A 26210-nucleotide genomic window follows, 5' to 3' on the forward strand; every position below is an offset into this window, starting at 1 on the left:
TAAGTATCTACGCTAACTAGAAATATATCTACCTGTGCTTATGATAATTAGCAATCTATCAACACTAGCTAACCATCTATGTATGCTAGCTAGTAATCTACACTAACTAGCAATATATCTACCTATGCTTATGCAAGATAGCAAGCTATCAACAAGAGCTATCTATCTATGCCAGCTAGCAATCTATCTACACTAGCTAACTATATCCTACGAAAGCGTTTTGCTGCCAAAAACACAAAAAAAAGTGGGGTGCTCAGTATTACGTTATAACGCGATAGTTTCTTGTTATAACGTAATACTGAGCACCCCACTTTTTTTGTACACTCCTGATCAAAATTTTAAGACCAGTTGAAAAATTGCAAGAATTTACATTTTGCACTGTTAGATCTTAAGAAGGTTCTAAGTCAGGGGTGTCAAACTCAAATGACCTGGGGGCCAATGAGCATATAGTCTGGTCAAGTGGGGGCCGACATAGAGGAAAAAAAGTGGAAAAAACAACAACACATTTATGATGCACAAAAACAGAGAATTCAATTGGAAATTTAGCAAATAATGACGAGGATAATTGTGATTGAAACAGCTTAAATATATGTAATTTCATGTTGAGTGTAATACATTTAATAAAGCAATGATTACAACCAAAGGTCTTATTACTATTATAAAAATATTGCCGGCAAATACATTTAGTCTTATATTCTGTCTCTATTCCATCACCTTGCACAGTGGTGGGCGGGCCGCATGTAATTGATTGGAGGGCCACATGTGGCCCCCGGGCCACCAGTTTGACACATGTGTTCTAAGTAGTGCTTCAAAATGCAAAAAGAAGCAATGGGAGTGAGACAAAAACAATTTGAGTAAGCAAAAAGTGAGTTATTGCAAAAATTACACTGAAATAGGCTGTTCATCAGCTGATCGAAAGTTTAAGACCACAGCCTTTAAAGGCCTAAATCTTCGCAAAAATGTGGATTCAGTGCCATTTTCTGTCAGGTATCCACACTCTCACGACCTCCTGATGGCAAAGGCAAAAAGCATTCTCTCTTTGAATCCACATTTTTGCAAAGATTTAGGCTTTAAAAGGCTGTGGTCTTAAACATTTGATCAGCTGATTAACAGCCTATTTACATTACATTGCATTACATGTCATTTAGCAGACAATGAACATTATTTCAGTTTAATGGTTGTTTGCAACAAAATGCTTAAATTTTTTTGTCTCACTTCCATTTCTTCTTTTTGCATTTTGAAGCTCTACTTAGAACCTTCTTAAGATCCAACATTGCAAAATGTAAATTCTTGCAATTTTTCAACTGGTCTTAAAATTTTGATCAGGAGTGTACGTGTGGCAGCAATACGCTTCCGTAATATCCATCTATCTACGCTTACTAGCGATCTATTAACACTAGCTAACTATCTACCTATGCTTACAATATCTAGCAATCTATCTACACTAGTTAACTAACTATCTATGCTAACTAGCAATCTATCAACACTATCTAAATACTTGTTTAAGTTCACAGGCCTGTTCTCGTCTTCCTCCGTGATTCATTCTCTGCACTTTCTTCAGTAAAAGTCATGACTCAGCTCTCAGTAAAGTGACTCAGTCCTTACTTCAGTGTCAGATTCAGAGAAACCGAGAAACCGAGACAAAGCTCGGAGAAAACAGGTCACACCCCCTTCTCTGTTGGTCAACATGAAAAGTGATCGCAGGTCAGTGAAGGTCAAACATTCAGGCAGACACGTCGTCTGGTTATATCACACATCACATTTGATTATGAAGCGAATTTTCACAACCACACTTCCCTGAAAATATCGGTTACCGTATAGTGCACTAAAACATTGTGGTTTGCTTTAAAAATAAACATTTATTTACACACATGTGGATTACTATCGAGTAAATGACGGGACGTGTGGTTTGCTTTGAAGTAAACAGTGTATTTATTCATTCATTTATTTATTTATTTATGTATAATGCAAATTAATGAAGCTGTTTACCTCTTAAGACTTTTCTCACTTGAACTCAAACACATCCTCCGTTATTTTGTTTTGTGAGCAAAATGTCTCATTGACTTGTTCCAAAGAAAATGACATGACAGACACTGCCTCCTAGTGACTGAATGAACATACAGCATTTCTAGTTGCAACAGCAGCAGAAATGAAAATAAATGTAATAATCTAATCTGTTCTTTTCCCTGAGTATCAAACTGTAAATCACCAGACCTAAGTCGTTTTACCATAATGTATATATATATGCATATATACATATATATACTGTACATACATACATATACATACATACATACATATATATAATTTTCATTAAATTCACTGATTTGATGGATTTTCACGATTCCGATCAATTACGAGCACATCCGATCACTGTCTTCATCACAGGTTACTCTTCCATTTGGTGATCTGTGACGACTCCTTAACTGAGGAAAAAGAAAAAAAATTGTAATAAAGTTAGTATACAGTTTTCAAAAATCCTAAATTAACGCACATAAAAAAATAATAAAACTACATTAACGCAAAATCTAAACATTCGCTCAATAAAATCCTGGATGGCAACGCGTGATGATCTGAATTAAATGTAACTTCAACATAAACAGAATATATAAATAGAACAAAAATGATATTGGTAATGGTTTTTAAAGGCACTCAAACTGATAAACAAATAATCAAAATAGTTGACGATCAAGTGTGTGATCAGTACATAATCGATGAATTATCACAGCCCCAATCCAAACAAACCAAAGTGAAAAAATGAGTGAAAATGTTGTGTTAAGAGAGTCACGTACCCGCACTAATCTTGCCATCTTTCTCCAGTTTCTTTAAATGATGGACCAGGTTCACCTGAGCCGCTCGGTGCAGATGTTCAGGAGTGTCCTGGAAGACAAAAAGAAAACTGTTTTAACACAGTTGTTATTGCTGCTGTGATGATGACGATGATCAGTGGTACATTTTAAAATTCTCCAAAAATACCGGACACGTGTCAGGCTTGGATCAGACAAAAAAAACAGGACTTAGATCAGGCTCGGACAAATTTTTTTTTAGGACAGGTGTCAGGTTGGGCTCAGGCTCATATTAAAGAAATACTGGGCAATACCGTGTTGGGTTTGGATTGGGCATGGACAAAAAAAACACAAGTCACATGTCGGGCTTGGATCAGGCTCAGACAAGAAAAAACAGGACATGTGTCGGGCTTGGATCAGGCTCAGACAATATAAAAAACAGGACATTTGGTGGTCTTGGATCAGGCTCAACGACCTTATACCAACCTTATACACGATCTTGACGAGCTCCATGGAAGAGAAAGGTTTTCTTTGTCCGTCCTGAATGGCCATCAGTATCTGCTGCTCTCTTTGCTGCCGGTGGCTGATGTAGTGTCGGATTTTAGAGGCAGCGTCCTGAACCACAGGGCCGTGTCCTGCATGTAGAAGAACAAGAACAGCGTCAGAGCTTTTGTCCCATCATCTGAAGACACCGCCGTTTAAAACGTCAAACCTACAGCAGGGGCCTCCAACTCAGAGTTCCTGGATTCACTGAACTTCAAAATAAAAGCTTTTTTCAAAAGCATACTTTCAAACTCTTCCTGATAACGCACCGGTCTGGCTTCTTCTTTTATTTCCCGGGTCTAAGGTCAGGAGCGGGAAATTCGGATGGAGAGCGTCCAGACCAATTGTATATGTACGACAATAATTCAACTCCCAACTACATTATCTTAAGTTGCCGTGTTAGTCCAACCTGATTTCCGACCATTTCATTGGACTAATGATGAATGAATACGTGATGGTTTTAGCTGGCTAACAACAATTTGTCAGCGTGCGCATCGCGATGAAACGGTCCTTCAACACTCAACTGTTTAAGAGCAAATCAATCAAGATACATGGAAAGATTTTCATAAGGTTTCTCGCAGCCCTGGAACGTGCCGGGCTGTGGTTCCCTCACCGGGGTAGATGAGGTCAGCCTCGGAGTCAAGCAGGACGTTCAGAGACTTCATGTAGTCGTAGAGGTCCTCGAACACGGCCGTGCCCTCGCCCAGGATGCAGTCTCCGGAGAAGATGGCGTTCTCCTCCTCCAGCAGCAGTGACATGTGGTCGTCTGTGTGACCCGGCGTGAACAACACTCTGGGAAACAGAAATAAAAAAAACCTCAGTAAGTTTTTCTGATCTGCTAAAAGAGTGGGACGTCTGTAGGTTTATCGCTGGCAGTCAACCATGACATGAACCTTTTACGTATTTTATTTACAATTGTATTGATGTTTGTTTGTTTTTTTACATGTTGAAAATGTAATATTATCATTTTATTACATTAAAATGCTTTTATAATAACAGGATTTTTTTTACTGTGGTCTTATTTACAATTTCTACAGTTTCAGTGTGTTTGAATGAGATCCTGGAGTGAAAACACAAGGAAAGTCTGTTTATTTTCCATTATTTATTCAATGCTTCAGTTTCACAATGTCACCGATGGAAAAGAAGGAAGGAAGGAGGAAGGAAAGGAAAGCATCTTTATTGTCATTATACTGGTATTGTACAACGAGATGTCGAGGTCAGATGGAGGGTTGATCAGAGCCGCTGCGACTGAGCGCGCCGCCACAAGGGACCAACCTGACCGAATGTAACTAACATTCTAACATGTTTTGATGGTGGGAGGAAACTGGAGAGCCCAGGGGAAACCCACGCAGACATGGGGAGAATATGCAAACGCCACACAGAAAGGTCCCAGACCAGGAATTGAACCCAGCACCTTCTTGCTGTGAGGCAACAGTGCTAACCACCACTACTAACCACTGCGCCACCATGCCGCCCCCTTTTTTTTTTTCTTCTTTCTTTTTCTTCTTTTCTTTTTCTTTTTAACTCTGTATTCTCCCGACCGTAATCTTTCCCTCACTTCTTCCCCGCTTGATTCAGGTTTGTTGTGGCCGCTGCTTGGCACTTTTGTGACGTCAGGTCGCAGGTGGATTTACCCAACAGTGTGGTAAGAAGTAGGCTGATCATATTTAATCCATAATGACCCGCCCCGCCAATAAAGTGAACATTTCTTGACCCGACCCAACCCAACATCACCCAGCCCTAGCGATATCTCGATATTTTAATATACATCAATATATTTCTAAACAAGATATAACACGGGACAATATCGCTTGTATCGATATAGTTCATTTTGCGTTTAAATGACAATATATGGGCCGCAAGTTCGCACCTATTTCTCCTCTCCCTCTCCCTGAGTCCTTACACACACACGCACACAGGGGCATCGCACCCGTGGGGGATGTGGGTGTTTTAACACCCACACTTTTCCCGGTGAGAGGGTTCAACACCCACACTTTTTCTGCAGTTTTGCCTCAGTTTTGCACAAACGCCTCACTACAGTCGCTCCATTTCTGCGCTCGCTGCGGCTGCGGCTGCCTCCTCTCCCCCTCCCTCTCCTGTCGTTGCCTCAAACATGGCACCGGCTGATGATTGGCTGTTCTGTCTTAAGTCCCGCCTCTCTTGGTGTGTTAGATTTATCATTCAGCTTGTGCTGAGGAGGCGGGAACTAGCTGGTTCATACTTCACACACTATAGAGTTTTGACTTATTTTCCATTACTGTCAGTCACTTTTGGACATATGGAAGCCCGAAGTTGTCAATATTGATAATAAAATATAGGACATTATTTAATTATCATATCAATAAGCTGTGTTAAATATCTATATGAAATAATTGAGAAAATTGTTCAAACCCAATTCAGCATTAATTTTCACAGATACAATTTTTATTTTATTAGTCATGTTTGTTCCAATTTTATTAAGTCCATTTTTATTTCTGTTAAAATTGTAACAGTATTGTATTTTTGAATGAATTACTGTATATTATTGTCATGCAGGAAAGAGATTAGTTTTATTTTTTCAAGGAGCATTTTTATTTCAGTGACCTCTGACATTTGGCATTTGGCTTAAACTTATAATGGATTGTTTGTTTATTTTTTTAAAGGGTTTGCCTCTGGAAAACGTTTTATCTTATATGCTACAATGCTTTGGGGGAAACCCCAATTACATCACAGAAAAAATATCGAGATGTATATCGAGTATTGACATTCAGCTAAAAAATATCGAGATATGACTTTTAGTCCATATCGCCCAGTCCTATGTTACAGGTCGGCCCGCGCATCACTAGTCTGAAGGTCTACACAGAGGACAGCTGTAGATCCTCCTACCGTTCATATAGTAGTGTCTACAGAGAACAGTCACCGGATCCTTCAGTAGAAATCTTGTTTTAATCATATAAAAAACCTTCAAACCGATTGTCGATTATCAAAATAGTTGTCGATTAATTTAGTAATCGATTAAAAATCGATTAATCGTTTCAGGTCTAGAAATATGTGCTTAAAATACAAGAAAAAACAAACCCATAATGGAGATATGTGCAGGTGGAATCCCAAAACAAGAAAATACACCCAATAAATCATCATAACTGAAGTCATACAAGTTTCAAACACAACAATTATGTCACGACAAAGAGAGTAGGTACAACATTACTCAACTGATCAAAGACAAGAAAAGTATGGCAAACTTCTTCAATGAATATAGTGGAATGTCTAGTGTGATTAGGTAAATCTAAAATACAAATAAAAACAGTTAAGTAGAATAAAACTCAATATATATGCGATTAATAATATAACATAATATATAACTGGAGCTCCTGTCCCCTCGTGAGATAACATCACTGATTTTCTCTCTGGACCCAAAATGTCTCATTTAATCCAAATTCACTTTCACCTGAGTCTCCTGTTCTGCTGATGTCACGAAATGTACATTCATTAAAAGAAGAATCAACATTACTTCTTTAAAATGTTTAAAATGAGTTTAACTCACTGTCTCTTTAAATAACTCAAGACTTATTTGAGTTTACAGAACTCTGCTGTGTCGCCATAATAATGAATCTTGACTCCAGCATAGAGAGGCTGAGTGAACGTGGTCTGGACTCTGTGCAGGAGAGTCATGGTGTCAGATACTCTGTAGAAGGACAGAAGACCTGCTCTGTGGTCCAAGTAAACTCCTACTATGGAGGATGAACCATCTGGGACTCTAGTCTTGATCCCTTCGTGATAAAACTCACAACTGTACGAGGAACAATCTAAAACCCAAGATTTGTCATTGAATCCAAATTTACATTCTCGTGAGTCTCCTGACCTGCTGATGTTCTTGTACGTCACTGCTACACCAACTCCTAATACTGTCCACTCAACCTCCCAGTAACAACGTCCAGTCAGACTCTCTTTACTCAGGACCTGACGAAAATCAGTGAATCTGTCTGTGTGACGAGGATAAGACTGATCTTCCATCGTGAATGTTACTTTTCTGTTTCCCCCAGATAAGAACAGCTTTGTGTTTACTGTGTTTGGATCCAGTGTGAGTTCCTGTGAATATCTGAGGAATTCAGCTCTGGTCTTTGGTTCTGTTTCTGTCAGGAAGTGTTTGTAGATGTTTGTCCACGTCTCAGTCAGAACGTACTGCAGTTGACCTCTGATCTTTGCCACAGCTGCTGTCACCTCCTCAAAGTATGTGGGAGGTTGGATGTTGATGGTGGACGAGTGTGTAGATGGATGGAGTGCTGACACTGAGCGGGAGTTGAGGAGAAACTGGGTGTGATTGTGTGTGAGTGAGAGCTTCTTCAGTTCAGCTTCTCTCTTCTTCAGCTCAGTGATCTCCTGCTGAAGCTTCTTCTGAACATCTTTGACTCGACTCACTTGAGTTTCCTGCTGGGATCTGATGTGCTGCTTCATCTTAGAGAGTCTTTTCTGCAGGAGATTCATCATCTCAGTGAAGATCTTGTCAGTGTCCTTCTCAGCTTTATCAGCAGAGAGATTGAGGGCGTTCACCTCCTGATCCAGCACCTTCTCGTCTTTGTCTCTGTCCTGGAGTCTCTGCTGGACTTCTTCTAGACTCAGATCCAGCTCTCTCTGCCTCTGCGTCCTCTCTACTGCAGCCAAGACCGTGTCGTGGTCTTTATGTTCTTCCACAGAGCAGAGACAACAGATACACTGCTGATCAGTGCGGCAGAACATATTCATCACCTTATTGTGACGAGGGCAGATGTTCTGGAGGTCGTTGGAGGGCTCCACCAGCTTGTGTTTCTTTAATGCAGGTGATTGATGATGAGGCTGGAGATGTTCCTCACAGTAAGAGGCCAAACAATCCAAACAGGACTTGAGAGCTTTACATTTCCTGTCAGTGCAGAAATCACAGGCCACATCTTCAACTCCAGCAGAGCATTGATAAGCAGCGTGGACTTGAGTCTTCTTCAGCTCCTCCACTAAATAGGCTAACATGGTGTTTTTCATCAGTATAGGCCTCCATCTGAAGGTCTCTCTACACAGAGGACAGCTGTAGATCCTCCTCTCATCGTCCCTTTCCCAGTGGTTGTTAATACAGTCCATACAGTAGTTGTGTCCACAAGAAACAGTCACTGGATTCTTTAGTAGATCCAAACAAATCGAGCAGCAGAGTCTGTTTCTCTCCATCTGATATCTTGTCTGAGCCATTTGTCGTCTCTGCAGTGAATCTGCTCGTTCTAGTAGCCTGCTCAGTTCGATTAAATGTTGTCGAGTTTGAGATCAGAATAAAGAGGGAGTGTTAGCGGGTTTTGCTTCATTCCAGGAGGAGGAAGAGTGGTTTGATGTGTTTGAGGTGTGTTGTGTCCTCATTTTTAACATTGTTGCATGACAAGAGAAACTGGCAGCGAGTTTGAAAACGTCTGAAAAAGTGAGATGAAGTCACATATCTGGATTATTAAAGGCCTACGTTTGAAACAGGAGTGTGAAAGTAGCAATAGCTATAATCTGTGTTAAAGGCCACATAGACCGGAAGCTCCAATTAACGCTGTGTTTGTGTGTGTATCTGCGTCATTACCTCGTTTATGAAACCCTAAAGTTTCAGAACAAACAGCGGGGCGCCACTGCTGAATTTATTTATTTTTTAACGAGGAGATGTGGAGAGTGGGCTCAGTCTTGTCTCTTTAGAAAATAACATTATATTATTTTGTACTGTGGACGCTTCAGGTCAATCACACACCTATTTATGAAAATAAATCACGAACCTTCGCTACATACATGTACATATCATCCAGATGTACGTAACGTTACCAGTTGATGCAGGTGATGCGGCGCGCTAAACTCCGCTATCCTGCTGTGCCGTTTCTCAGCATACAGCAAAACGGAGGTAACGTTAGCGCCAGGTTTGGAGAAGGTGCAACGAGAAACTTTGAGCTAACTTGATAATATCAGCACAACGATTTTGACAATGTATTTTTGTCAACCATGAAACAAGCAACACTTGATCACAGATTCAGGATTATCATTCAGTTCTGCAACTTCTCGTGACTATCGCACAGTAACGTTACAGCAAACGCAATCATTTGAAAGAAATAACAAGGAAACACATGTCGGCCTATAGGCTTTTCTGTGAAATAAACAACATTTGGAAGATCCATCTTCTTCCATAAATTGTATCTTGAGTGATTACATTTTCCTGGAGCAGATCTTATGCTCCGTTCAACGACAAAATCAGAGGTCAGAATTTCCTAGTTCTCTGGGTTCTCTGGTTTCCTCCCACAGTCCAAAAACACACAGATTTGGGGATTAGGCAAAATTGGACACTAAATTGAGTGTGAGAGTGGATGGTTGTTTGTCTCTGTGTCCCTGTGATGGACTGGACTGTTGACCTGTCCAGGGTGTGACCCCGCCTTTCACCCTTTATCAGCTGGGATTGGCAGCCTGTGGCCAAGTGGAAAGGGAACTTGGCTTGTAAACAGAAGGTCGCCGGTTCAAGGCAGTGGGGTACCCCTGAGCAAGGTACCCAACCCCCATTGCTCCCCGGGCGCTACTAAGTGTGGCAGCCCACTGCTCCTAATTCTAGGATGGGTCAAATGCAGAGAAATAATTTCCCTAAGGGGATTAATAAAGTATATATTCTATTCTATTCTTCTATTCTGACGACCCTCATGTGGAGGATAAAGTGGTAGAAGATGAGTGAGTGAGTTTTCATGCAGTTTCTTCTTTCAGTCACTTGATGTCACCAGTGCCTCATGTTACTAATGTGACGACCCCGAGTGGGCGGGGTTGTGTAGGTGTGCCTCTCCGTTTCTCAATATCCATACTTGTGCGTACTTGTGCGTACTTGCGAAAACGTCATCAGCCTCAGTCCAAGTTCTGTTCCAATTCTCAAGTACGCGAACAGCGAGGACGGTTCTCAAACCCAGAAATGTTCTCGCTCCACCCATCTTTACCAAGTATGCATCGGAGGAGACTTAAGCGTACTTGGGATGGCCATGTATCCCAGAATACATTTCGGCGGAGCATAGCAGCAGATAATAGAAATATAAATCTGAAATAAATATTTTTCTGTGTCCCGGAACAAAGTTTTAACATCATTTGAGGCGAGAAATTAGTCATTTAGAATTCAAACATGTGGTTTGTGTATGAAGATATGACGTATTTATAGTTTGGCAGCGACGTTTGTCGGAGGTGATCAGCTCCGCCTCTGTGGACGCTCGGCGCTCACTGTGCACACAGAGCAGCGTTACCTCGGCCTGTCCTGATGAAATGATCCGCTGGCTCAGACGTCGCTGTCATTAGATGCTCGGTGTGATCCATAGATTTGTTGTTGACGTGTTATTTTGTTTTTAATGGAAGCCTGAAAGTTTGAAGGTTTGTATATTGTTAATGTTTTATTTATTTTAACTTTGAATGTTAGATTTATATTAAAGTCGAGATTTATATTTAAATATAATAAGTAAATATTAGATATGTGTAGTATAGTATAGTATGTAGAGTAGTATATATTTGTACACGTACATATATGTCATACATATATATATATATATATATATATACTACTCTACAATGCTGTAATATATCTATTTTCCACATTGTATTATTTGTATTGTATATTTTAATAGAAATAAATTAATAAATGAAGTTAAATATTTAAAATGTAAAAATAATAACAACATATTTATGCATTTATTAAAAGTATTTCATATGTTCATTTATCAACACTGTAGGTGGCGGTAATGAGGCTGCAGCACTTGGCGCCAGCCACCATTCAAACAGCAGAACAATACATACATACTTGCATGCTTGAGTATTGAGAAACAACCACATACTTGTGTACTCCCGTACTTGGCAAGTATATACTCCCAGCGTACTTCTCAAGTATATACTTCCCAAGTTAGCAAGTACATACTTGCTTACTTGAGTATTGAGAAACGGCCTCTGTTTTACACAGGCAGGCAATCAAGCCTATGCATCGCAGGTGTGTGCAGTTACCAAGAAGCGGGGCTGTGCCTTTAAAGCCCAACAGTCCAGCCGTGCTCTCGCTCTCTCTCACCATTTCCAGCCTGGCGTCCTGCAGCTCACATTGTTTTGTTCTTAGTTTCACATCCAACACTCACACACATCCCTGCACCTGCATTTACAACTGATTCCCCTAATTACAGATATAGGTTATGTTTGGTTTAGATAATTATTTTTTTTGATAAATAAATGTTAAATTGCCGGCATCTCTCTTGTACCTGTGTTTTTGTCAAGTCATCTGAGCCAGTCTTGACACTAATAATTCAGATTTCACAGGGTGGACGAGTATGTAGATGGACTGAGTGCTGACAATGAGCGGGAGTTGAGGAGAAACTGGGTGTGATCGTGTGTGAGTGAGAGCTTCTTCAGTTCAGCTTCTCTCTTCCTCAGCTCAGTGATCTCCTGCTGCAGCTTCTTCTGAATGTCTTTGAAATCACAGGCCACATCTTCAGCTCCAGCAGAGCAGTGATCAGCAGGAGCATCGTGGACTTCAGTCTTCTTCAGCTCCTCCACTAAATCTGCTAACATGTGGCGTCTCAGGAAGGGCGTTACTGTCAGGGAACCGTACGATGTGAAAACTTTTTCTTTGTTCAGTCCCGGACATCACAGTGACACACCTGCGCTCACTTCACCACACAGTCTCGGGGAGGCTGCTTGTCTTATCGTCACTATCTGTTCATAAAGTTACAAAAAAATGTGATAAACACGTGAATTAATGTTGAAGATAAATATGTACGACCTTTTTTCTATGTGCATAAACGAGAAATCTTTTCGCTGTAACGTTTTTGGTTTCCTTCACTTAGACCAACATGCCGACGTATCGCTGTACGATTGTCTCGCGATACAGACTTGTTACAGAATCGTTGTCGCAATATTTATTAGTATCGTGGACCGCGTACCGTGAGGTGACCCTGTGATTCCCGCCCCCTCATTCTGACCTGAGCGTGGCCCCCTCCGTCTGGATGACGTCTCCGTCCCTCAGGTAAGTGTAGCTCTTGTTTCCGGCTGTTTCCGTGACTCGGCTGGAGCGAGGCAGTTTGCTGACTGGCACCTCAGAACCTGCAGGACAAACGGACACACACAGGTTTGTCACAGTCATGACCGACGACTTCCTGTCACTGCTTATGTGTGAGGACAGTTGTGGAATGTCATAAAAACCATGTGTGTAAATATAAACTAACTTTCTCTACAAAACAGGGACTGATTTTATAAAAGTTGTCGTTCAAAAAACGGAGTCAAATTGCGTGTGTCTTAGGGCTGCCACGATTAGTCGACTAGTCAAGATTATGTCGACTACTAAAATCGTCAACAACTAATTTAAGAGTCGATGCGTCTTTTTTTTTAAACTTTGTTTTCTCTCAAAACTGCTGTGGCACCTTCCACTGCCGCGTCTGCCTTTCTGTCCTTGACCCACATGCGCAGTAGTGGTAATCTGAGTCAGCCGTGATCTGGTATGGCTACCCGGTGGCAACAGAGCTCAAAAGTGTGGGAGCATTTTAAGAAAATAAAAGAAAACAGTGTGCAATGCAATATCTGCAAGACAGAACTTGCCTTTCACGGCAGCACAAATGCGATGCACGAGCACCTGAAAAGGAAGCACGTTGTGGCTGACAACGACGATGAAGAGGGACCGTCGTCTCAGAAGCTAACTGGCTAGTTAGCGTAAACCGAGAGCTAACTTACTACTTACTCATATTGATAGCTGTAAACGTTAACATTAGCGATGACGATTTGATTAATTAGCCTTAGCACACATATTTCATGTGTTTTCTGTAACATAACAGTGTAGTAAAGTTGAATACAGTTGTGAGCACTGAGCACAAAATGCACTTTTGTTATATTTGAGTCAGTGAGACCTAAACTTTAATAATTCCTTAGGTGCCTACCTCATTGTAGCTATGTTTGATGCCAAAGAAAAATGAAAGAAAAACCTTAAGTAGGCCTATTTATTTTTGTGTTTAGGCCAGTGGTTTACTCAGCTGTTTGCACTACAATTGTTTGTTGCTACAAGCATATTTCATTAAAGGTTTAATGAACTATCATCTTAATTGTCTTAATTTTTAGTTTGCATATACCTTAAACACTTCAAGCTGAAAGCCAATGATTGTTATATAAGAGCAGCTGCATGCTGGTGCGATAAACTGTATGTTATACATTCAATTACGTATGATCCGATTAGTCGACTAATCGAAAAAAATAGTCGGTGATTAGTCGACTAACAAAATAATCGTTTGTGGCAGCCCTAGTGAAGCCACATGAAGCTAACAAATTTGCCGTCACAACGCCAGTGTTTTATTTTTCATTTATCAAAACTAAACAGCGGCAGAATCTCATTAAGTTCATTTTTTTTTTTTTTTTCTTAAATCACCTCCTGGGCCATATACTGATGCCCGGCAGATGACGGGCAAGTTTTGGTCCACGGGCCACCAGTTGCTGACCACCGGATTAATAGATTCGTTTTTTTAGTGTTAACATGCATAACAACTCTTGAAATTTGGCACAGGTCAGGTCAACGAAAAACGCCATAGTGGCGTAGGGTAGGGGTGGGCGGTATACCGGTGTCATAGTCAGCACCGGTGTGACATTGCGCCATGATATGGATTTTGCAATACCGTCAATACCGTGATAAATCAATTGAGCGCCAATAATCTCCTAATTCTAAATAATAATGCATTACATTTTCTTCAAACGTTCAGTGGTCTGAATATCTGTCCTTATATACTGTATATCTTGTTGCAAATAAAAAAGTAAAACATATTCGGTGGTAAAAGGGGAGTGGCCATTAAATTAGCGTAACAAGCACTTGCCAGAGCTGTACACGGAGGTACGGGACAGAGTAATGAACGAAATTCGCCACCTTGACGCCTACTCGGCCACTACTGATTTATGGTCCAGCCGGACTACTGAGCCATACATTAGCCTCACCATCCACTTCATTGACAATGACTGGAAGTTGCGCAGCAGATGCCTCCAGACCGCCTTCTTCCCCGAAGACCACACCGGAGCAATAATTGCGTTAGGCCTGAAGGACGCACTTTCTGACTGGTGCTTGGATGAAGCGCGTCTGACGGGCATGACAACTGACAGCGGTGCAAACATGGTGCGCGCTCTGGAAATTAATAAATATACGAGACTCGCATGTTTTGGACACAGACTGCACAACGCTATTGGTAAGTTACACTATGTAAACCTAACATTTCATATTCAGAAAATGTGTCAAGTCCTTTTCTGTTTGTATTAAAAAAAGAAAACAAAAACAAATTTAAGGCCACCACATTAGTATTGTATTGTTCGTTGTTAGTATTGTTCAGCCGTGATTCCTCTGGGGACCGGATCAGAAAGGAAAAAAAACTACAAATATCAGATTAGAATATTATTAAAAAATATGTACTCCTCCCAAAACCTACCAAAAAAAGTAATACCGTGATATTATACCGTCACCGTTCAAAAGATGAAAAATACCGTGATATTAATTTTAGGTCATATCGCCCACCCCTAGCGTAGGGCACAAACCCGTTCGTAGCCCGAGTGCTTTATAGCGCCCGCAGACATCAGGTCATGGTAGGACAAAAGTCGTCGGATCGGGAAGAAATTTGTTGAGTGTCGGGCTTACTCCAAAGTTTCTTGAGTAATATTTTGTGGAATTTTTGACGTGAGAGAAAGTGGCCAAAATTGAGTTAAATGCCAACTGTTGGATTTTTTCTATCATGTCTAAGTCGCACATAGTTGCTCCAATTTTAACCAAACTTGGTTAAACAAATCCAAACAAGTCCAAACAAATTAAGAATGTACTTCCATTAGCTCCGCCCACCCAAAAGTCGGCCATTATGGAAAAACTAAAATGGCTAGTCTACGCGGTCCATGTGTTCTAGAGAAGTTAATGATGTTAAGTCATCAAAAAAAATTCTCTACGTCAAAAGGTGTGGCCTCAGTGCTCAGATAAATTTGATGTTAAAATTGAACGAAAACCACTTTAAAATTCCACTTTTTGAAAGCTTTAACGTAAACAGAATTACATGAAATTTCTCATTGAATATGACAAGTAGAATGGGGCGAGGGCCGTTTCATGACTGTGTGTCCTAGTTGTCTTCGTTTTTTGGACAATTGTTTGTAATGTTACCTGTGACGTCCCGGCAGATGTCCTCCACGCCTCCACTGTGGTCATGGTGCCAGTGTGTGATGATGACCTGCTGGATGCTGGTGTTAAACTGTGTCAGTGCCTGTTTGAGACTGCTGAGGTATTCCGGTACGTCGTGGTCTCCTGCGTCTATCAGCACACGCCTGCGGGAAACACATTACACGCACAACGCGTTTAATTACAGCAGCTATTTTTTACTATTTGTTGTAGAACAATTATTCAAAGGTAAAAAAATAATAATAATACCCTTTTGAAGTGAGATGTACATCATTACAAGAAAATGAAAACATTTCAAGGTCAAGACAACAAACTAGCCTAGTTAAACTGTATAAACCACACTCAAACAGATTTAATGAGTACTATGCACTACCATATGCCAAGTCCTGTTAGTTTTCTCTCATTGTCTAAACTTTACGGTTAATAGCCAACAAGCAAATAAAAAATTAAATTGGCCAAATTTTTAATTACTTTTTTTCCCATGAGTAAAGTAAGGTCTGCCTTGCTAAAAAAATGATGGACTTAATCTCTAATCATTTATATCCCGAATTATTAACACAGTCCTTGTCTATCATACTAACATTTTAGTCTTGGTCTAAACGCTACGAGATGTGGGCTAGAAACAAGAAAATATTAAAATTAGTACATTTCGAATGGAGGTTGGCTTAACATTTTTGCATGAACAAATGCAGGGCAGCCTTGCACCAAATTATTGATTTTAACACTTATTATGTATATCCCGAATTATGAACATGGTCCTGGTATATTATGTAATCAAAAAAAGTGTCACCTTTTCCCGGTGCCGACCAGGTAAGTGTTGGTTCCCTGCAGCGTCATTGGTCCCGGGTTACAGCCCAGAATCCGGACAACCCGCGCGGACAGCTGTTCTATCCTGGGAATAATGGCGCTCATGGCCGCAGCAGTGGAGCCGCTGTGACGGTGACAACCAGCGGCCTGTGAAAACAACAATACAGACACGAAAACTAGGATGTAGTGAATGTTTAAGAAGAGGCCGGAAGTCAGTGATGTTTACTTCCTGTCAGAAAGTGGCCTTCAAAATAAATTTTATTTTGACAAGTTCCCATGAATTTCTTATCCAAATAAAAGTCCAAGTCGAGACGTGGTGTGTCTTTGAAAAAAAGATCAAAGGAAGGTATCCATATGAGCAGAGGTGATCCTACACTCTTATGTATTGGAGTAAAAGTACACAATTTATTTAGGGAATGTAGTAAAAGTACACAATTTATTTACGGAATGTAGTAAAATTTATTAAAAAAAATGTATACACACAATTGTACAAAAGCTTTGTTGTGCCATAAACAGAGAAATCCTGCTGCAATCAAAAGCGAAAGCAGCTGTAAACAACCCGTTTTTCAGGATATCTATCACCGTCAATGTGGAATGAAAATGCCAGAATGAAGCAAACACTAGATGGCGTCATTGTACCATGTGATCATGGCTCCGTCAGCGTAATACAGTTTTTCTCAGTCGCTTTGGTGCTTTTCTCAGATCAGAATGAAAATTCTCATAACTATTAGTTCAACCTCCACAACATTCATCATAGTAGCAATTTCTCCTTCCTCTGAACAAATTGCAAATGCATTTGGACATGTATCAGTTGCTTTCATACAATTCTCTGCTGATTTATAACATTATCATTTCATTTGCTTATGTCATGTCAGTCAAAATGTCTATGTCATAACTATGGATGCTGAAAAGTTGTTCCCAATAAAACTAATAGTCTTTGCTTGAGTCATTACATTCAAAATTGTTGAACTAGTTATCAAATTCTGTCAAGCAAATTTTATACCTTTCTTTATCATCTTTTCCTGGAAATGTCTCCTAAATTGAACACTTGCTCTCAGGTGAACTGAGTATGACCGGCGTCCACATGTTCAAAAGGCCCTGCTAGCAGCCATGGATGCAGCATGTGACGACATCACAGCAGAGTCATGCAGAGGGTGGATTCTCCACTCCAGGAGATACTTTTCTCGCTGCATTGCAAGGGATGATGGGATGATGTTGTGATGTAGATATTATGAAATAATATAAATATTATAAATATGTGGCCAGACAGACGGGAACGTCTGGATGTGCCAGAATGATTTACCTATGTTCAGTTACAATATGTACTGTTACATTGTTCACATTTGTGCACAGCTCTACCAAAAGGTTGTTTCTTATGTTTGTTCTAAATAAGTGACTGTAGTGTATTTTTCTTTTGCACAATGCTGGAGAATTGCAAAGAAACGTACGTATTCAGTGTCTTGTACTCACTTACTCCCCTAACTACAGCAATGAGTAACTTTACTGTAGTTTTCAAATGGCTGTACAAGTAGTGTATAGTGCTGTCTTGAGCATTTTCAGGTAGTGTCACCGAGTTCTGACCTTTTCTTTGCATTGGAAAACACTGAGAGAATAAACTGTCATAATGAAAACTTGACAAAGCCATTTGTCTATCTTGTAATGATGGTCAACACTTCTCATGTTGATGACACTGTCAGTTTCATTGACATGAATACTTGCTTTTGAGAAATGGACAATCCATTTTGACCAAGTGACGTGCTTTTGCAGGTTATCCAGTAGGTTTTGCAGTTTGCACTAATTGTTTTGAGAAATGCACTAACTGCTATGCAAATGTTAATAGTGATGTGAGAAAAGCACCAAAGCCACTGAGAAAAACTGTAATAAGCTCACAGTTTAGAGTATCTGCTCTAATGGTTGCTGTTATTGTTCTTATTAATCTGAACGTTTAAATATCTCTGTCTGTTTGTTTGTTTGTTTTAAATTAAACTGAAGGAATTACATTGCTCCATATGAGGACAGAAGAGTTTGTCTGCATTAACAGAGTTGTCTGCTGTGGTTACGTCCACATCCTTATGATGCATGTGGAGACGTCCTGTGCTTTGTACGTGTCGTCGCGCTACCAGGACTACAACCCCAACACTTTTGTTCAAGGTTTTTATTGAAAGTTTTTTTTTTTCTTTACACATACACATCAGGAGATAACAGAAAAGGGGCCACAGGGGAAATTCACAAGAATGAACATATAACAACACAATTCGTTAAATTTAGATACAGAGCCTCTCTTTAAGTGTCGAATCTTTTTGAGTTTTATATAAAACATTAATATGTAACCTAATCCACAATGAATGTGTTGGTGGGTGTTGTGATTTCCAATGCATCAAAATCAGACGTCTAGCAATCAAACAGAGAAAAGCAGCAAAATCAGATTGTGGTTTTGATAATCTAGTGGAATCTGATAAGACACTGAACGGGGCCATGAGTGGACACAGCTGCAGAGTTTTTTGAAATACATCAGAGAGAGTGGAGAATATAGAAACCCAGTATATATGCAAGGACGGGCATGTCCAAAACATAAACAAAATAAGAGTACCATGGTGCTGTCGACATTTATCACACAATGGGTCAATGTTGCAATAGATACGGGACAGTCTGGACTTAGTCCTAGATACGCAGTATAGAAGCTTTCATTGAATAAGCCCATGCCTGGCACAAACAAGATGAATGGACACGCAAAAGAATAGATTCCCATAAGTCTGACAAATCAACATTCAGATCCTGGGACCAAATAGTTACAAGTGTTTGGTTAACTCTGGTTGATGTCAGTTTAAAACTTCAAAAACAAACAAAATGTTACAGAACGAGGGGACGTGGAAAGGATGGTGGAGGAAAGCAACATCGCTGACAGCAGCTTAAGTAAAATAGTGTTAAGACGTGATAAATTGCCCGATAAGGACTAACACTTGCTTCTCATCATCTCGTCTGACATTAAACCTCTCCAGTAAAATCCCGACTCACACAAACATTCTGTGATATTTACAGGGGAAAGAAAACACCATTAAAGACTGAGGGACATTATTTCCATACATGAAATCGATCCTGACATCATGTGGACGTCTATAGGTCCCATGCTCTCTCTCCCTCTCTCTCTCGCTTTGTAATTACACGACATAATAGTGGTGCAGTCGGCCCATAATCTCCCATTATGATAAGTCTCGGCTGCCTCCACTAGCTCTTCACCACGGTTTCTAATTCAATATAAATGTAAATGACTGGGAGAGAGGGTGAAGGAGGAGGCCGGGGGGAGGCGGGGGGAGGCGGGGGGAGGTGGGTGCATGAACAGTAAGTAGAGTGTAAATGTGGGAGTCTGCTCTCACCACGTATCCGTTCTTATACTTAAGTTGTGTGCTGTCTTTATCCTCATTTTGACAAACGGAGCGTTTGGACAATGCGAAGCGCTCAACATTAAAAGGTCCAATACGCAAGGTTCTGCCTCAAAGGTGTCAGGAAGCAAATGGAAATATTCAGTCGAGTAACCGATGTAACGTAGCAACGCTGACTCTGTGTGGTTGTTGTGAAACTCCCAGTCATTCTTCTCTGCAGACGTTTCCACAGCAGATAAAGTGTCGTACAGTTTTGAGTGTCCACACACAAAAATAAAACATTCCCCCGAGCAGAGTCTGGATGTTGGCCGTTGCGTCAACCATTCACTCTGGAGAAATCCCACACACGGGAAGGACATGCAAACTCCATGCAGAAAGGCCCTTGTTCCGACCGGGTCGCAAACCCAGGTCTTTTTGCCACAAAGGCAAGAGCATTAACCACTACACCAACCACGTGGACCCTGTGTCGCTATCTTGCTTTTATTTTGGTAGCCAGTCCAACTGCTGCATCGGAAAATCAAGTCAGATTTGAAAAATCCTCTCGTGTGGAGCAGGATTAAGTCACAAACCACATTATGTTTGTTTTTGAGTGACAGAAATTATAGAAAGCAACATTTATTTTTTGTACAATGTCGTATTTGTCATATTTTCGTGTGTCGTGTTGGCTTCAAAAAACAAAAAGATGATATCAATTAAATAATAACAAAAAGATTCAAGTCACATGGAAGCGTCTTTGATACCTTTGTTACTTTGCAAAATAAGTGTGAAAAATCTCTTTGCGGCTTCAGTCTGCTGTGAGAAATGAGGCAATATGTTACTACACGCTATCGCAATTCATAATTCAGAACGCTGCGTAATTAACTTTCTCCACTGAAGCCTTAATGTGTTACCAAATTAAATAAGTGCAAAGGTGGGGGGGATGGGCGAGATAGAGAGGAGGGCGGGGGGTGGGGGGGTAGTTTTCAGGGAGAGAGAAACTACAATCTATCAATTGATTAAAAGTCATTTGTATCGCGCCGTTCTCACCCTCAAAACTCTAGATGGTAACAAAAAATCAAAGTGAACAGGATTTTAATAACAGCAGCTGCAGCAACCGAGTAATACAAAACAGTCAAATCAATTAAAAACAGGCTTAAAATATAGAAAAACTAATAAATTATGAGAGCATGTAGTGATATTAAAATATGGACGTGTATGACAAATCTCTCTGTTAATTCAGGGAACGTCTGTCTTTCTGTCTGTCTGTCTGTCTGTCTGTCTGTCTGTCTGTCTGTCGCATAAACTGTCCAACCGTTTGCTTGACAGGCGTCAAACTCAGCAGGTGACGTACTGAGAGCAGTTCTGACTTTGGGGCGAGAAATGCAGGAGATATTGATGGCAACAGACATTTCTCAAAAAAAGCAGTCGACTGTGTGATCGATGCGAGGAACAAGAAGAAAAAGTGCCACCAAGGGGAACTGCGGATTAGAGGTGGGCACTTTGGACTGCGTTGGACTTTGGACACCGTGGAGGAACCTTGGACTGCGTTGGAGGAACCTTGGACTGCGTTGGAGGAACTTTGATCACATATTTTCTCTGTGGACTTTGGTGGAGGAGAGCGATGAGTTTCTGCCTTATATAAACTAAAACTACCCCTCAAACATCGCCATGACTCCGTAGGTTGTGTTGCTTCACAGTGTGTCGTCCTGTGCCGCCTCAAGTAAACACACGGCCCGTCCTCATCCTGCAAATGCAAGCAAATGTAAAAGAACTACTGGCCAACTGGGACAAAACAAAGAGGCAGATGTTTGCAAAGACAGAGAGACAGACAATGAGACAGTTGCACAGACAGGACAAACTGCCTGATTTGGAGAGGGACCAACCCAGGGAAAACTGTCAGACACTGGCAGGAATCTGCTGATTAACCTGAGCAGTGATGGAGAAAAAACATCCACAGAGAGTGTGTGTGTGCGTGTGTGTGTTTTTTCGCGTGTTTGTGTGTGTGTGTGTGTGCGTGTGTGCCTGTGTGTGTTTGTGTGTGTGCGTGTGTGAGAGAGAGAGGTGTGAAAAAGTGGTGGGGAGATGGAAGAAGATTTGTATATTTTATGCTATAGTGTAGGAAGACATAGTATAATACTTATACATATATATGTATTTTCTTTTTTTTTCACCTGTTTTGCCACTAGGGTGCAGTCATTTTTAACTGCTGTTGTCCTGATGAATAATCTGGAAGTTTATCAACAAATGCATGTTTGCGAGAACACAAAAGACAAACCTGAAATATATTCATTGCTCTGAAGAGGGCGCTAAACTCTTCTCTTGATCATTGGCGTTTGTCGTTACAAACTGTCATCGCTGGATTGCTAAATGTTAGCGGCTAACAGCTACTGTACACCAGCTGAATAGCTATTATAGCTATACGAGTAGCAACTGTCTAATTTTGTCTTCTCATGGGCTACCTACTGTAGTAGCTGTTGGCAGCTACTGTAGCAGCTAACAGCTACTGTTGGCGTTTGATGTTAGCAGCTACTGTCTTGTCTCGAAACAAACAGTTGTTCATCAAGCCTACTGTAGAAGCTCTTATCATCTGTTGAAGCCAGTTGCTAACTGCTACATTAGCTGACTAGCTATTGTAGCTATAAAGTGTTTGACATTAGCCGCTACTGTCTCCTTTTTATTCTCAAATACATCGTTATCAAACTTACTATTGTAGCCATTAGCAGCTACTGTAACCAGATGCTAACAGCTGCTGTAGCTGCTAAAAGCTATTTGGTCAGATGCCATTTGTGTTGGCATTTAATGTTAGCAACGATCTTATCTCCTAACAAACACTCTTTTATCAAGCTTACCATAGTAGCTGTTAGCAGCTACTGAAATCAGTTGCTAACAGCTACTGTAGAAGCTAATAGCCAATGATGCAGTGATGTTGGCATTTAATGTTTGCAGCTGCTGTCTCCTTTTCTGTCCTTAAAATACATCCAGTTATTAGCTGCTAACCATATGTTAGTGGCTACTCTAGCTAGCTGCTAACAGCATTAAAGGTTGATGTTAACGACTCTTCTTCTTTTCCTTTCGGCTGCTCCCTTCAGGGCTTGCCAGAGCGAATCAACCTCCTCCATCTAACCCTGTTCTCTGTATCCCCCTCTCTCACACCAACCACTTTCACTACATCCATAAACCTTCTCTTTGGTCTTCCTCTAGACCTCCTGCCTGGCAGTTCCAACCCCAGCATCCTTCTACCAATATACTCACTATCCCTCCTCTGTACATGACCAAACCATCTCATTCTGGCCTCTCTGACCTTATCTCCAAAACATCTAACATGTGCTGTTCCTCTGATTGACTCATTCCTGATCCTATCCATCTTCGTCACTCCCAAAGAGAACCTCAACATCTTCATCTCTGCTTCCTGTCTTTTCCTCAGTGCCACTGTCTCTAGACCATACAGCATCGCTGGTCTCACCACTGTCTTGTATATCTTTCCTTTCATTCTGGCTGATACTCTTTTATCACACATTACCCCTGACACTTTTCTCCACCCATTCCAACCAGCTTGAACACGTTTCTTCACCTCTTTTCCACAATCTCCACTGCTCTGGACTGTTGACCCTAAATACTTCAAATCCTCCACCTTCTTTATCTCCACTCCCTGTAGCCTCATGGTTCCACTTGGGTTCCTCTCATTCACACACATACGTATATTCTGTCTTGCTGCGACTAACCTTCATTCCTCTCCTTTCTAGAGCATATCTCCACCTCTCGAGCTTTTCCTCCACCTGGTCTCTGCTCTCACCACAGATCACAATGTCATCTGCAAACATCATAGTCCATGGAGATTCCTGTCTAACCTCATCTGTCAGTCTGTCCAGTACCATAGTTCCTCTCTCGGCACCCTGTCATAGGGCTTTTTCCAGATCTACAAAGGCACAATGCAGCTCCCTCTGACCTTCTCTGTATTTCTCTACCAGCATTCTTAAAGCAAATACTGCATCTGTAGTACTCGTTCTAGGCATGAAACCATACTGTTGCTCAGAAATGCTGACTTCTGCTCTCAGTCTAGTTTCCACTACTCTTTCCCATAACTTCATTGTATGGCTCATCAACTTTATTCCTCTATAGTTACTGCAATTCTGAACATCTCCCTTATTCTTAAAAATGGGCACCATCACACTTCTTCTCCATTCACTTCCAGGACATTCCTAACAAACTCCTCCTTTAGGATAACCCCTACTCCATTTCTCTTCCTATTAATACCATAGTAGTACAACTTAAAACCTGCACCTAAGCTTCTCGCCTTGCTACCTTTCCACCTGGTCTCCTGGACACACAGTATATCCACCTTCCTTCTCTGCATCATGTCACTCAACTCTCTAGCTTTTCCCGTCATTGTCCCAACATTCAAAATCCCTACTCTCAGACCCAGACTCTTGCCTTTCCTCTTTTCTCTCTGTTTCTGAACCTGCCTTCCTCCTCTCCTCCTTCGACTTCGACCCACAGTAGCCCAATTTCCACTGTTACCCTGTAGGTTATCGGCACCAATGGCGGTCGTTGTTAACCCGGGCCTCGACCGATCCGGTATGGAAGTCATAGGTTCGATTTTAGGTCTTTAGGTTTAGGTTTTTAGGTTTTAGGTCAATGTTAACAACTACTGTCTCCTTTTTAGTAGCTATATGCAGCTACCGGCCTTGTCAACAACAATATGTGTTTACAGTAGCTCGTAGCTACAACCATATGGTGGTTTTCAAGAGCCTCCATTTTATTTTTAACATTTTTTTCCACATTATTCGCTCGATCAATGTATATATATTTTTAAATGTTGACAATTCATAGTTAGAATGGTAAAACAAACTGTCTTCTTTCACATCTGTTCTCTCTCTCTCACCATTTTGGTTAACGTTAATATCACCACTCTGCCCGGGGGCAAAAACAGAAGCAGAAGAAAGAAAATCTCCATCTTTAACTTTAAATGAGCTGTAATGGCCTCAGTGCACACACACACACAAGGCCAAAGGTGTGAGTTTTATCTGGAGATTCATTCTCTGGACTTAAATAGAAAAATGGAAAGTGAGACTTCAGTCACCGACCTCTGTGTGAGTTTGACGCTGCTCATTCTTCATTTACTGCCAGGTAATCTTCACCTACAGAGGAAGAGGACCAGGAGGAGGAGGAGGAAGAGGGAGAAGGTAATGGCTGCAGCCTGCGGGAAGGCAGCCCCGCCTTGAAGGTCCAGCCCCGCCCACAATACAATTTAAGGATCCTTGGCCGTTTCTTAATACTCAAGTAAGCAAGTATGTACTTGCTTACTTGGGAAGTATATACTTGAGAAGTACGCTGGGAGTATATACTTGCCAAGTATGGGAGTACACAAGTATGTGGTTGTTTCTCAATTTCTAAATGTTTCTTTCAAAAGTATGCAAGTATGTATGTATTGTTCTGCTGTTTGAATGGTGGCGCCAAGTGCTGCAGCCTCATTACCGCCACCTACAGTGTTGATAAATGAACATATAAATCAGTCAGTCATCATCTACCGCTTCATCCTCTGCCAGAGGGTGGCTGTGCCAATCTCAGCTACATCGGGCGATAGGCGGGGTACACCCTGGACAGTTCGACAGTCCATCGCAGGGCCACACACACACACAGATAGAGACTATTTGAACCCACGCACACACGGGAAACTCCATGCAGAAAGGCCCTTGTTCCAACCGGGGCTCGAACCCGGGTCTTCTCGCTACAAGGCGAGAGTGCTAACCACTACACCACCGTATGGCCCTGAACATATAAATACTTTTATTAATTTATATAAATATATAACGTGTACAAATATATACTACTCTACATATCTAATATTTACATATTATATTTAAATATAATAGGGGGTGGAGTGGCTCAGTGGTTAAGACCGGTACCCTGTGTGCGAAAGCTATCATGGTCACAAGTTTGACTCCACCCCTGGCTGATTGTACTCAATTCCATTGTAAGTCGCTTTGGATAAAAGCGTCTGCTAAATGACATGTAATATAGATACAATGACTGTGCGACTTTAATACAAAGTTAAAACAATAATATACAAACTTTCAAAATGTTGCCATTTTTATTCCATTGTTATTTTGTTTCCACAACAAAATAACAAAATGTTTCCATCAAAAACAAAAAAACACGTCAACAACAAATCTATGGCTCACACCAAGCATGTAATGACAGCGACGTCTGAGCCAGCTCATTTCATGAGGACAGGCCGACGTAACGCTTCCGGGTTTGAGAACCATCCTCACTATTCGCTAACTTGAGAATTGGAACAGGAGGAGGAGGAAGACTTGGACTGAGGCTGATGACGTGTTCACAAGTACGCACAAGTATGGAAGTTGAGAAACGGCCCTTGTGTCCGCCTGTGCCAGTTGCGGTGAAATTAGTTATGAAGCTAAACTGTTGGTTAACGTTAGTGGTTAAAACATTTAACGTGTGTGTCTGTTAATGTTACCGTACTCAACATTTGCTAACTAGATAACCATGTTACATTTCAAGAAACGATGGATTATTGAATGTTACTAGTTAACTGAGCTGTAACGCCAAAGCTGT

At 41.0% G+C, this 26210-nt stretch overlaps 2 protein-coding genes across 2 annotated transcripts; both read right to left on the reverse strand.

The window, feature by feature from the left end:
• Positions 1–1908: 1908 nt before the first annotated feature.
• Positions 1909–16524, reverse strand: lactb2 (lactamase, beta 2). Its single transcript, XM_058645365.1, has 7 exons — positions 16259–16524; positions 15454–15614; positions 12272–12392; positions 3943–4121; positions 3273–3421; positions 2793–2880; positions 1909–2426 (listed from the first exon to the last, which is right to left on the reverse strand). The coding sequence occupies exons 1-7, from the start codon at positions 16378–16380 to the stop codon at positions 2383–2385; spliced, it is 864 nt and encodes a 287-aa protein (XP_058501348.1). The 5' UTR covers positions 16381–16524; the 3' UTR covers positions 1909–2382.
• On the reverse strand, positions 5094–10743 carry LOC131469917 (tripartite motif-containing protein 16-like). The gene has a single exon (XM_058645351.1). It carries the CDS (start codon positions 8520–8522, stop codon positions 6876–6878), a length of 1647 nt encoding a protein of 548 aa, XP_058501334.1. The 5' UTR covers positions 8523–10743; the 3' UTR covers positions 5094–6875.
• Positions 16525–26210: the final 9686 nt, after the last annotated feature.

This window comes from Solea solea, chromosome 1 (genome assembly GCF_958295425.1).
Source record: "Solea solea chromosome 1, fSolSol10.1, whole genome shotgun sequence".
Taxonomy (NCBI): domain Eukaryota; kingdom Metazoa; phylum Chordata; class Actinopteri; order Pleuronectiformes; family Soleidae; genus Solea; species Solea solea.

Bases quoted from the DNA above. Each gene is read 5' to 3' on its own strand.
- LOC131469917 (XM_058645351.1), bottom strand. From the start codon at position 8,522: ATGGCTCAGACAAGATATCAGATGGAGAGAAACAGACTCTGCTGCTCG.
- lactb2 (XM_058645365.1), bottom strand. From the start codon at position 16,380: ATGAGCGCCATTATTCCCAGGATAGAACAGCTGTCCGCGCGGGTTGTC. The intron at 4,122-12,271 runs GTCAGAATGAGG...TCTGTTTCCCAG, and splicing joins ACGGAGGGGGCCACGCTCAG to AGTGTTGTTCACGCCGGGTC. The intron at 3,422-3,942 runs GTGAGGGAACCA...TTCTACATGCAG, and splicing joins GGCTGACCTCATCTACCCCG to GACACGGCCCTGTGGTTCAG.